Source organism: Podarcis liolepis, assembly GCF_965112155.1.
Source record: "Podarcis liolepis genome assembly, chromosome: 8".
Lineage (NCBI taxonomy): Eukaryota > Metazoa > Chordata > Lepidosauria > Squamata > Lacertidae > Podarcis > Podarcis liolepis.
The window spans coordinates 56,963,212-56,977,184 of record NC_139560.1 but is presented as its reverse complement, the minus strand read 5'-3'; the positions used below and the strand labels follow the sequence as shown (position 1 = coordinate 56,977,184).

General features: G+C 38.1%; 1 protein-coding gene across 13 annotated transcripts in view; it reads right to left on the bottom strand.

Moving 5' to 3' along the window:
* Positions 1–13,973, bottom strand: part of ATP9B (ATPase phospholipid transporting 9B (putative)) — a 114,607-nt gene that overhangs the window by 51,318 nt on the left and 49,316 nt on the right. For all 13 annotated transcript variants that reach the window (XM_083518580.1, XM_083518575.1, XM_083518579.1 and 10 more), the window contains 3 exons: positions 11,801–11,881; positions 10,202–10,277; positions 9,653–9,729 (listed from right to left, as the gene is read on the bottom strand). In XM_083518580.1, coding sequence (XP_083374706.1) covers positions 9,653–9,729; positions 10,202–10,277; positions 11,801–11,881 — 234 coding nt within the window. The remainder of the gene's footprint in view (positions 1–9,652; positions 9,730–10,201; positions 10,278–11,800; positions 11,882–13,973) is intronic.

Below are 13,973 nucleotides of genomic sequence, written 5' to 3'. Positions count from 1 at the left end.
AGGAAAAAACAGCATCTTACTCCTATTGTTGAAAGGAAAATTAAGCATGGATTGCTCCTTGGGGATTGCTCTGCTCCTCATTATGACCCTTGATAAAGTACTTGCCCTCACCAAAAGCCTCTTCCTGTTTAATTGATTTATAAGAACACACAGAAACTATTTTTAAGAAGGTGTTGCATTTCTCTTTAAGGTTTAACCATTAATTTATCCTTTACTTAAAAGTTACTAAATAAAGTTTCTGTCACTAAAATTAGCTGTACAATATGCAATCTGAAACTAGTTTTTTTTAGTCATCAGTTGTATTTTACAGATTCAGACATGAGATATTTCTTTGGATTACTTTCAAAATAAGTATGACAATGATAGGAAAATGGGTTGCTAGTGACTGGAATTTAAATGAATATATTTTAAAAGACTATTTTAAACCCCTGCAATACTTTGTAGCACATTATCTTTCTCATCTTCCTGTCAGTGCAACAATAGCTCTCATGGCAGCCAAATGATTATACTATTAAACATATAAAGCTTACTTATTATTGATTCTTTACAATACTTTTATAACAATTATTATAGGATTTTGCTTTCGGGGGGCAACATGGCAATTCATCTTCAAATACAATATTTTATTTCAGCTTGAACATGCTGAGGTGGTTTCACATGTGCATGCAAACTCCTTTTCTTCTAATTAAAGAGTAAACAATGTGGTGCCTTCCAGATGTTTATTATTATTTATTTTACAAGATAAAATGAAGATAAAATAAAAATACAGATTTTAAAAAGAATTAAAACCATTTCTACAACCTCTAAAACCAATAAAATAATTCCTACAACACACACACACACACACACACACACACACGTATGTATGTATGTATGTATGTGAGACTCAAGGAATGCTCTCTTAAAAACATCTTCAGTAGGTACCTAAACATCATGATACAGCTAATTTCAGCTGGTAATTAGTTCCCAAGGGATGAGCTGCAACACTAAAAGTCAACAATATTCTTGAAACTACCACTCACAAACCTGATTAGGACTGGGGCCCTGATAATTGGAGGTTCCCCAGACTGGTTGGATGGGAGGTTGCTCTGGTTGTGGTAGCACTCCTTCTGAAAGAGTGGGTATGCAGCTTGGGTTTACTTCTGGAGCCATTGCTGTCACCTGAGGCTCAGGTGGTCTCAGTGGCACGGAGTGGCTTCCATCAGCTTTGGCTGGTGGACCAGCTGCGCCTCTATCTGGACAGGGAAAGCCCAATGGCTGTCATCTATGCTCTGGTAACCTCTAGGTTAGATTACTGCAATGCTTTCTACATGGGGCTGGCTCTGAAGACGGTTTACAAACTTCAGCTGATGCAGAATTCAGCAACCAACCGTGGCCCAACTGCACTGGCTGCCAATTATGTTTCCGAGGCTAATTCAAAGTGCTGGTTTTGACCTTTTAAGCTTTAAATGTCTCAGGACCGCAATACCTCAAGAACCACCTCGCCCAATATGAACCAATCCAGACCCTCAGATCATCACTTGAGGCTCTTCTTTCTGTGCCTCCCCCATGAGACATCCAAAGGGTGGCAACATGAGAATGGGCCTTTTCTGCAGTGGCTCCCTGCTTGTGGGATTCTCTCCCCTGGAAAGTTGGCCTGGCACCCTTGTTTCATATCTTTATGTGCCAGGCAAAAACATCCTGCTTCTTCCAGGCCTTTAGCTAATTAAACAATCTGTTATCTTTTAAGCTATGTGGGAGAGTATTGTTTTTGAAGCTCAATATCAAAAAAATGAAGATCATGGCCACTGGTCCCATCACCTCCTGGCACATAGAAGAGGAAGAAATGGAGGCAGTGAGAGATTTTTACTTTCTTGGGTTCCATGATCACTGCAGATGGTGGCAGCAGTCACGAAATTAAAAGACGCCTGCTTCTTGGGAGAAAAGCAATGACAAACCTACACAGCATCTTAAAAAGTAGAGACATCACCTTGCCAACAAAGGTCCGTATAGTAAAAGCTATGGTTTTCCCAGTAGTGATGTATGGAAGTGAGAGCTGGACCATAAAGAAGGCTGATCGCCGAAGAATCGAAATCTATCCATTCTTAAGGAAATCAGCCCTGTGTGCTCACTGGAAGGACAGATCCTGAAGCTGAGGCTCCAATACTTTGGCCACCTCATGAGAAGAGAAGACTCCCTGGAAAAGACCAGAAAAGATGGAGGGTGCAAGGAGAAGGGGATGACAGAGGACCAGATGGTTGGACAGTGTTCTCAAAGCTACCAACATGAGTTTGACCAAACTGCAGGAGGCAGTGGAAGACAGGAGTGCCTGGCGTGCTCTGGTCCATGGGGTCACGAAGAGTCAGACATGACTTAACGACTAAACAACAACAACATGTTATGTATTTTTGTGTGGTGTATACTTGTATTTTGTTCCTATGATCCTCGGATGAAGGGTAGTCTAGAAATGTAATAAATAATAATAAATAAATAATTTCCAACCATTGGTCTTGCTGGCTGAGACTGATGTCTAACACCTGGAGAACATCATGCAGAAATATTACTCAGGTCATCTGAAGGGGCCCTCCTGCTTCTACCTCACATTGCTGAGATCTGATCTGCAGATATTTAACAAAGTAGTAACTGGTATTCTTCCTCCTGAAATTAGACATGGGCTGGTGATCTTCAGTTCCCAGCACATATTGCAGGACTTTTTTTTTTTTTTTTTTTGCTTACACAATTCTTTCCAGAATAGCTATGTTAAGCCATGTATTATTTTTGTCAAAGCAGAATCTCAATATTATGTTTTATGTTGCTTTATTAGGTCTGCAAACGAGACATAATGGCTGGCAACAGCAACCCCACTGTGTGGGAATCCCTGGCTCACATAGAAGCTCCTACAGACATGGAAATTATTCATTACTTATACTTTTTAAAACATATCTATACTAATTACCTTAATCACTTCAGAAACTGCAACTACATCATGTGCCCACAACCATAAAATAAAATGTTAATGTTAGCTGGCTCTTGCATACTGCGGGAGCTGACAGAATGTCAAGGTAGCCTAAAATGACAGCATTTAATATATGCAAGAGAAGGTGCGAAAGTTGAAGAGGAAGCATAAATGAATATTTTTAAAGTATCTCTTGTGCGGTGTAATCTATGAAACTGAGGGATACCTTTCCAGCTCAAATATATTCTTGATCTACTATTGCAAAGTTTAAGCAGGCAAGAATTGTGAATTAACCATTCATTTTACACGAAGAAGAATGTGCCTAAATGCTAGTCAAAACACAAAAATTGGGTAACATATTTCGTACAGCCCAATTATCAAAGCTCTGTGTCTGCACATGTCACAGGGAAATAAACAGGGCTTGCAGTTGAAGAATTGTTTGACTGAGGCAACCTTATTCAGTTAATTCAGTTAATTTCCCTTTAGGCTAATTAACAGCTATATATGACCTTTAGCTGTGGCAGATTCCAATCTTACCCAATGAACCAAGTTTTAAGAAATATCTATCCAAATAGGATTGATTACTGATTCATGCATTATGAAGAGCACAATTCAATGCCATTTTAAAGACTGGAATAACGCCCCATAATAAGCTGATTAGACTACAAATGAGATCTTATCCACACAGCCATCACCCTATAATAATGCTGATGTTGCCTTATCTACATTAATCTAAAATTTAAAACCAAATATATCATTTTAGACTGATACTGAAACCTTGCAAAAACTTATGTTCATATCATTTGAATTAAAAGCATATTAAATGGATTCATTAGAAAATTCTCCTCTTTGCCTTGCATTTTCCCGACAATGTCTACATCCTTAGGCTACAAAACAATTTTTATAATTGGTGCAATAAATCACAAAGCATTGACTTAAAGTTAAGAAAAATTGTTGCCTGGGTGATTAAAATACGAAAACAAAATAAATCCTTTTCTAAATTATACAATATCCATACACTTCTTGTTTACACAGGTATGAGTACAGAATTGAGCAATGGCATACTTATATATGAAATCATTATTTATTTAGATGGTTTTACACTTGAAACGTGCTATGGAATTTTTTCTTTGATTTTTCCATACCATAACATAGACATTTTAAATAAGCTCTGCCCTGTGATTAGGGGACACAGATTCAGAATAACTCACTACAGCCACAATTCACACCACAATAATAAGAGAAGATGTTTCTGGCCCCTGTTAACTGGCTATATGGGTTTAGAAAAATATAGGTGCATACTACTTATTCCAAACTTATAGGACTCAAGAATGAAGACTTTGAGGAAGCTATAGGAAGCTACAGGAAGTATAAGGAGAATGTAAATCCTGCACAATTAATCAACTATTAAACACAGCTTTCTAAAGTTAACTTTTTCCATACACATGCAACAGCTAGAAATAAGTTTGAGGGACTAGGTAAACAGGGCTGAAAAGGAACATGTATGGAACAATTCTTCAAACATGTTGTCAGTTTGGGTACCATTTTCTGAAGCAATTCCAATTTATATTGCAAACTTAAACTGGCAACTTTCAATTACTGGATTTGGTTATTAACTGATCCTAAAACTTTACCAATAATTTATAATAAGAAACTGCAACTCACTTTCCCCACATTTATTCTCTTGATCAGCACTTCTAAAGCACACTTTTGCTTACAAAGATAAGATATATAATAATGAAAATAAGAAAAACAACTCATGACTCCAAAATTAGGCAAAAGGAAAAAAAGCCAAAAGAAATAATTTAGATATAAAAAAGGTAAATGAATTCCACTGAATACGGATTCTGATTTCATATACTATTCCTTCTTGATGAAACAAATCAGAGCTGGGATAGCTCAGTACATCATGAGACTCATAATAGCAGGGTCATGGGCTTGAGCCACACATTGGGCAAAAGATTCCTACAATGCAGGGGGACAGACTAGATGACCCTTGTGATCCCTTCAACTCTACAATTCTATGATTTTATTATTCTATGAAAACTGCTAAACAACCATCTGACAATAGTCTCAGATGTAAATCTCTGTGCCTTAAGATAAAACTATTCACTCATAATAACTACCAGGAGAGACAGAACCATTCATTTTCAACGACACCCATGAATACCTTCGTTGAGTTTTCAGAATTTACTAAGGAACTGATTAAAACATGAATTACACCTTCCCCACCCAAGTCTGCATGCACAAGACAATTTTCTACTGTTGCCTCCTCACCATCAGCAGCTCTCACATGAGCAGAGAGCTTGCAGAAGTATTGCTAAGTAGGGACCTAACAAAATTTGTAGGATACTAATTAGATCAATTCCATAATCTTCAATATTGCATGTAACATATAGTGGTTATTTGATACTGGTTATATTGAACAGTAACTGAGAGATACTATGCACACCAATAATCTCTGTTTTACCAATTATTTTTCTGAGTGATGGCTTCAGCTCTATGGAGGTCAGGCAAGACTCTACAGCATCCTGGACAGCTCCTTGCAGAGCTCAGGCTGAATACTCCATAACTGAGGCATGGGAGGAAAGAGCTGTAGTACAGAACCTAAATGCTGTTTTAGACTTAGATAGGAGGTGCAGCACCCAGCTTCACCTTCCATGAGAGGAGCCCTTTCAATTATAGGCACACAGCCCACTTTAGGAGTCGTTGACTCAGATGGCATGGCAGTCTCCGAGAGACACTATGGGTAGGACTCACCTAACAAATCCCATCAGCAGAAGCCCTGTGCAAGGACTTCCCCTCGAAACTGCCTCGTGGAGGTTGAGAGAACCCTGAAGCAGTACACAGGGGAAGAAGGAGAATAGTTCCATCTGGCAAACTGAATAGCTTGTGCTGATCAAAATATTTAATGCAGTGTGACTTTGAATTCCTCCCTATGGATCCACTATGGCTTCTGTGCAGAAGTCAGAGCAGGCCAATGTGACTTCCTTAGGCTGGAGAGGTAGCAGCATAACTGGGCTCCTCTTGCTTCTCATTTAGTATGTACATCCCTGTTATATGCCAAATCCCTGGCCTCATCCCCCTGAAGATGGGAAATCCAATCCCAGCATCGCAAGAGGGACAACTTTTTATGCATTCTCATTTGGGGACATCATTTCTCTCCCTTCAAAGTGAAAGAAGAAAACAAGAAATGAAAGACTTCTACCTGGATGGTGGAGTTTTCACACTAACAAGAAACTGCAGAAATGAAGCGAAAATGAATTAAATAATTATACTGCTTTATACATTTTATATACAGTGGTACCTCGGGTTACATATGCTTCAGGTTACATACGCTTCAGGCTACAGACTCCGCTAACCCAAAAATATTACCTCGGGTTAAGAACTTTGCTTCAGGATGAGAACAGAAATCGTGCAGCGGCGGCACAACGGCAGCAGGAGGCCCCATTAGCTAAAGTGGTGCTTCAGGTTAAGAACAGTTTCAGGTTAAGAACAGACCTCCAGAATGAATTAAGTTCTTAACCCGAGGTACCACTGTATACATACCCAGTGAAAGCTTGATATTACCTGTTTTTTTCCTATGCTGAATGAGAAAACCACACATTTTTAAGAACTGGTTTAAACTTTTCCCCTAAAACTATGATGCATCCCAGCTGTTCTAATTATGATTGTTTTTTCAGCATTTAACATTTTGCCTCTTTACTGCTGCCTGAAATTATAAGTTTATTTATGTTCACATTTCAGCTGAAGAAACACAACTTTTAATTGTTAACAGATGTAATATCAAAGTATGCTGATTATGTAAATGAAGGCGGGGCGTGTGTTGTCATAATCCTAAAAGCTGCATCACAACTTGTCTATGTGCTACTAATTTACTTGTTTGTTTGTTCCATTTAATCCTTTCTTGATGGCACTCTGTAGCAACACTTGAAAATTATTTTTAGAATAGCTGTTAAATTACAAAGCAACAACCCTTTTTAACCCATACGACCCTAGCTTCCTTACTCTCTTCATCGTGCAGATTTCTTTTATGAAAGCACAATTATAAATAAGGATTTAGTGCAGAATGTTACAGATCCCAAAGAGTCAGCTATTGATAAAATTGCATGGTATAACAGATAATGCCTTTTGGTTATAGATTATCCTATTGTTTATCCACTTCAATGTGTGAGAAGACTTGAAAAATGAATTACTTTTGACCTAGAATTTATTGTTTCTGGAAGAAGTTTTAATTTCACATCAATGCATCAGAGGGAAAATAATTGTGCACACCATAGATGTGCTGATTGTGTTTTGTGCTATTTTAAAATGCAGTTACACAGATTAAAATAATAATAGGGCACTCTAATTCACATAATGGCACATATCACCTGTCTTTTTGTCAATGACACATTTAAAAGCATCTTTTTATTAGAAACACAAATCAATACACTCAAGGGATTGCAATAACTACCCTAGGCAATTTGTATTATCATTTCCTTCTTTATGTTCTGACTCTTAAGTAACTTATTATTATGAATGGCATGAAAATGGCAACCTGTCACAATTGATTTTTTAAGACCAAGGGTTTTGTTCCCCTTCATTCCTTCCTTCTTTTGATATAACTATCTTCCTACGAAATAAAGGTTCAATTTATAAAAGGCAATCTCAAGTTTCAGCTCATGATAGCTGAAATGTCTTTTTAATGGTCCTTAGAAAGATTATTACCTGGGATTAGCAGCTATCTGCATAGTTTTGACTGTAATTTCCCTCCTCCAACCAGGCAGGATACAAAAATAATTAATCAATTAATTAATTATGAAAGAATGAATGAATTAATGAATCTGAAAAGCAGATCTTAACACGACAGGCAGGTTGATGCAGGACAACGTGGTATTTTTGGTACCCTGGCTCCAAGACATTTAGGACTTTAATACAGGGATGGATGACATATTTTGGCCTGAGAGGTGTATTCACCCTTGGCCAATCCTCTGGGGACTGCATGCCAGCAGTGGGTGTGGCCATCCTACAAATCCACATGTGAACACCAAAACAGCCCCACACACTCCTTTAGCAGATGCGCTAAACAAGGTTACTGATCTGATAATCGAATAAGGGGCAATTTGTACCTCCTAGCCCAGCACTGCACCCATTTTAACTTTTTATCCTTTTTTATTACCACCAAAATTAGTAGGGTCTTGGACACCAGAAAAATTAATGGTATTAAAGAGCTAAGAGGTCTAGGAGGAAACAACAGTTTGCACTCACTTAGGTTTACCAGAGAGGGGTAAGTCAGTTTCAGTGCTAAACACAAGCAATAAGCCAGACTTAAATAGGATTAGATTCTAGTCGTGGGCTTAGCACTGATAATTTATTATCCCTCAAAGGCCTAGAACTGACAAAATACCACTATCTAGAATACCAAAACCTGTGTAATCATCAATGAGCTGAATTCAGAAAGAAATCTTCTCAATTAAAAATTAAAAAATGGACGGGAGGGAGCTAATGAAGCATTAGCAGGCTGAGAAAACTCGCTCTACGAGCAGGTGTATTTCACTGACGCTCGAAATGTTTCCCCGAAAGAACAATTTTCAAACACAAAAGCTAACCTCAAAAAAATTAAGCACCACACTAATCATAACTGAACAGCATCTTATAACCTCAGCAATGCTTCTTCCCCACTGTTTCGGCCTTACACCTCTCCTCCCTACTTCTAATGGGTCCACAACTCAACTGAGTCCTGCAAGGCTTGTTTATTTTATGCTAGTAAGTCAGTGACTCGTGATGTCCTATGTCCCCCTTAAGAGACCCACTCCAACTTGAGAAACACTGCAATAAAGGCCATAACTGAATACCATTTGGATGAAATCCAATGTTAATCACACTCAATGCCAGACCCATTGAAGCCAATGAAATTAAGACCATTAATTTCAGTGAGTGTACACTGAGTAAGTCTTAGCTGGAGATCACTCTTTATCTGAATTTTCACCACACACATAATAATATACCGTATTTTTTGCACCATAACACTCACTTTTTTCCTTCTAGAAAGTAAGGGGAAATGTCTGTGCGTGTTATGGAGCGAATGCCTGCGGGTGGCGGGGGGGATCTGCAGTCGTGAGCAGAGGATCCATGGTTCCCCTTCCTTCCCTCCTCCGTGGTTACAAAGCACGGATCCACATGGATCCTCAAGATTTTTGCATTGGGCTACTCCAGACTCACTGTCAGATCACATGTCTGTGGCTACAGCATGAACCACAAAAATCATATATCCACTATTTCGTTTAGAATATTTTTTTCCTTGTTTTCCTCCTCTAAAAACTACGTGCGTGTTATGGTCTGGTGCGTGTTATAGAGCGAAAAATACGGTACATTCCCCAGGTTTTAAGCATGCCACCTTTATGCACTGCCAAAATAATTATGAGTAACAAGAAGTAATTTAAAAACTGACCAATGAAACACCAAAATGATGAAATGGAAGCATGTTCCATTGCTGGAAAAGCTAATCTAGTACAGTACTGTAAAGCACAGATGGGAAACTATTTTCAATAGAAATAAATACAATAAGCAAAATTTAGGACAAGTAATCAGTTGTACTGGCTGAATTGGTGGAGAATCTTAATATATGAATTTAATCCTCTCTTTAGCATGAAAAACAAATACATAGGAAAGGTAAAGGTTTTCAGAATTTTAAACACATTTAGTCCAGCACTCTTTCTAATCAAACCAGCCTACCTTATTCTTTGGATTGGAGGTGTTCATTACACTCCGAGTCTCTTTTCCGGTATAAATAACAACACCAATTACTGTTCCTGCAATAAATAAAACAAAACTGTTTATAGGAAAACTTTATCATTTGGGAAATAAAATGTTAAAAAATGGTAATATAATTATTCATGCAGCTATCATAAAAATACAAACTTTCCTCTTAGTATTGTTGATGCAGAAAACTACTAAAATAAAATATTGTGGGCTCATTCACATATTTTATCTGCCAATGTAAACTCTCTCCCCACCCGTCTGATCATTTGAGTACCCTTGTGTATCTAACGTAACAGCTATTTGAGGGTAGTTAATAGTATGGAGTGACTTCAGGTAAGAATTTTTGAACTCTCCACTAGGCTATACAGTGCCCACCCCACTCACTTACACGTGCATTGCATTCCAGGTCACCACACATAATTTCATATGTGAAATAGCATAAAGTCCAAATGCCTATTTCCCCCTGCTTTCCAGTTGTCTCTCCCACTCTCTCTCCACATCAATAAAGCATGCATTGTTTACCTGAGGCAACAACTGTGCTTGCCCATAATGTATTTTCTATGCTTAGGCTTTCATGAACTGTTGGGTCGCTGTCTTCCTGTTAAAAACAAAGCCAACTTGTAAAACTATTTTTCAATAATACTGTATAATCATACATACATACATGCATGTATGGGGAAATATTGCCTCTAACAATATTGTATACGCACACATGCATAATGGACTAGCATTTAAAGATCATTAGGATTTTTATATGGTAATAAATGTCAGATAAAATTGTGAGAAAATTATAATAAATATTTTTTTCACAATATACAAACTTGTTTAGAATTACATATTGCATCTAGAATTTAATTAAGTGGTTAACTTACAACTATTTTGTCTCACTGATGTGAACCAAGTGAATTTTACTGGGATGGACAGAGCAATCCAAACCACAACATCTGTTGGCAGGGAGGGGTTTGAATGAATCAATATATATTCTCCTTACTAAAAAGGGGTCCATGGTGGCAGAAAACCCCACGACTTGAATGGAGGGCAGAGAGCAATGGGAATAATGCTCAACAAAAATCTCCTCCTTCAGTCTTCTCTCATTTCCACCCATGGATTACCTGTCCCAGTACCTGCAACTCCGCTCAGCAAATGCACTAAACCAATACATGTATGCCTTGCGAAAAACTCAAAATAGAGCCTGGAGCAACAGCACCCATGCTCACTTGGGCCAAAGTCCCAGAATGACACAGAGGTAATGGGACATTAGTCAGTAGTTTAGGGTAAAGTAAAGGTAAAGGACGCCTAGACAGTTAAGTCCAGTCAAAGGCAACTATGGGGTGTGGCGCTCATCTCACTTCAGGCCAAGGGAGCCGGCGTTTGTCCACAGACAGCTTCCCGGATCATGTGACCTGCATGACTAAACCGCTTTTGGCTCATAGAGAACTGTGACAAGTGCCAGAGCACACAGAAACTGTGTTTACCTTCCCACCACAGCGGTACCTATTTATCTACTTGCACTGAACTGCCGACCTTCCGATCAGCAAGCCCAAAAGGGTCAGTGGTTTTAGGCCACAGTGCCACCCGCGCCCTTTGAGGATGTTTAGGAGTGCTTTTGGAGCCATCTTTGTCAATGGAGGACCTCTGCAGTAAAGGGTGCCTATCAGCAGCTTTGGATTGTATGTCAACTTCCTGCCCTGGGCTGCTTTGGCAGGAAGGGCAGGATATAAATTCAGAATGCTGTGATGAGTGGTTTTTTTCACTGGATCCATATCACATCACTGCTAAGATATCTTAGCAGTGCCTATTAGCCACCTTAGCAGACTGCCTATTAGACACCAAGCCAATTTTAAGATCTTTTTGCTTACATATAAAGTTCTAAGCAACTCTGGACTTGCAAATGTCACTCTGTGTTGATTTCTAGGTGGTACATTGCATAACCCTCATCTCTATGGTTGCTAAATTTCTTCTGAGAAGTGTGGAATAGCACCTTAACTAGTCATTATCTTTCTTGAAAACACTTAGTAAAATACAGTTCGAGAATTTCAGAGCTGACTTGCATTAAATATCATTTTCTTTTAATATATTACATACTTGGGACAAAGTGATATAGTAATAATTATTACTTACCCGTGTAAAGGTACCTTCAAAGCTGTGAATATCCATTTGTGGCTTCTGAGCATAAACATATGCATTGATTGAAAAAAGATCCTAGAACAGATAATTTTGAAATATCCATGTATCAAAATGCCACTAATACCTTCAGCAATAAGGCTAATTGGTTAATGGGGATTTGGGTATTATTACAGATGTTGGAGAGCTGTTGGGTTTTTTGTATATTTATTTTAGATTTTGTTGTGATTTATGTGTAAATTATTCAGTATGTCTTTGTATTTTTTGATGTTTAATGTAGTTTATGACTACATTTGTTATGTTGTAGCTATGTATTTTTTCCATGCCGTAAGCCACCTTGAGCATGGTTTGAACTGTGGAAAGGCGGTATACAAATAAAATTATGTATGTAATTGGTTATATCCAATGGCGTCTCTCAGGAGGTGGAAGGGCTTTTGAAGAGGCATATGTCAGTGGAACAGGGAGACTACAACAAAGGGTCCCTCAAGCCTTGAGAGGAGATTGCAGCGCTGCAGACAGAGAATCCCACTTCCGTTAATGGATGTATTCACTGGCTTAAAGAGAATCATATCAGTTGAAGGACAGAGAGATAATTCAATATTCTTCCCCATAGGTATCTTATAGGGATCAGTACTGCCCTGTTGCTCTCTTGCCTCTCCATCTCACTGTACATGCGCAGAAGCAGCATACCACAACATTACAATTTATAGCACAAAATTTCCCTCTCTGTGTACTAGACATTACTAGAAATTATGCACAGGGAAATGATTATTTGTTGGGCATTTATTTTTTTTCTTAATTAATTGCTCACAGATAAAGGTATATTAAAAACTGTTTAACAGCACATGCCTAGACCTTAATCCCTATCAAACTTTTAAACATTTTTCTTTTCACAGATGGAGATCAAAAGGTAAATGACAATCTGGAGATACTAACTGATGCATATACATAGTCTAGCTTGCTTCTGCTTTCTAAACTCAAGTACAAGAAATAAAATGCCACTAGAGATACAATATGCATATTTTTCCTCTTCAAAATACTTGCAAGTCACTCTCTTATAGAGGAAAGCAGCAATTTATACAGGCATATGTTTTGAATACCTGTACAATATAGAGTAAAATAATAATACATACTCGTACCCATATACAAAATGTTTACAAAATGAGACTCAGATTCCACTGGCTCACAGTAGTTTCTCACTTCCTGGTCTCCCTTGGTGCATATGTTGTTTATGGAATTTTCCCTGGCCATATGGTGATCTTATCCACCTTTGTAATTTCTGTGGTTATTCAGTTATATATCCTCAGTGTCATCTAGGGATCTTGAACATTTCCACACTGAGGTGTGTATCTCAGGAACAGTAGTTCTTATATTATGATGTTACAATTATTTGTGGGAGATGCTGTTGTGAATTTGTATATCAGTATATTTCATTACTGTCTATTATTGCCAAATATCCCCCCCTTTTTTTTAAATCCAGAAACCAATCTACTCGGATTAATGTATTCAACTAACATCACATACAATGGCACCCACTGGAATCACAACTACAACTCTGGCATGTTTTCCTGTAACACTTTGTTTCACAGGGAGAAATGGGCAAGGAGTATATGTATGGGGGGATATAGTTTTGTATTCACTTTGTTGAAAAACCAGTAAAATTATATTTAAAAGGATGTATTCAAATTTCTCCTCATTGCATAAGCAAACAATATGGAGAATGTTTCACTTTCCAAGTGGCTGTATGTCCACCACAGTAAATGGCCACTGACTGCATCCTTTGCTCCAGGCAAGTAGTAATTTGAACATAGGAACCAGTTTCAATGCATAGAAGTCCCCACTGCACATGATTAATCTTCATAATAATAAAGAAAAGAGTGCTGATCCAAAGCGCAACAATTGAAATGTAAGGTGCATAGCCTTATGTTGTGTTTGTGAGCATGAAAACACCCCTTTCGTAGTTGGGGGGCCTCAAGTGCAGACAGTTCCTGCCTCCCCATCATCCTTTTAGCTGTGTGAGTTGAAAAAGCATAGCTATGCTCAGGGATGTTTGGATCAGGTGTACATGTGGTTATTTGAAAAGTATCAGCAGTAAAAACTAAGCACTTGTAAACACACATATTTTCTATCAGGCATAACTGTTAGATTAAAATGTGATTATGACTACTAA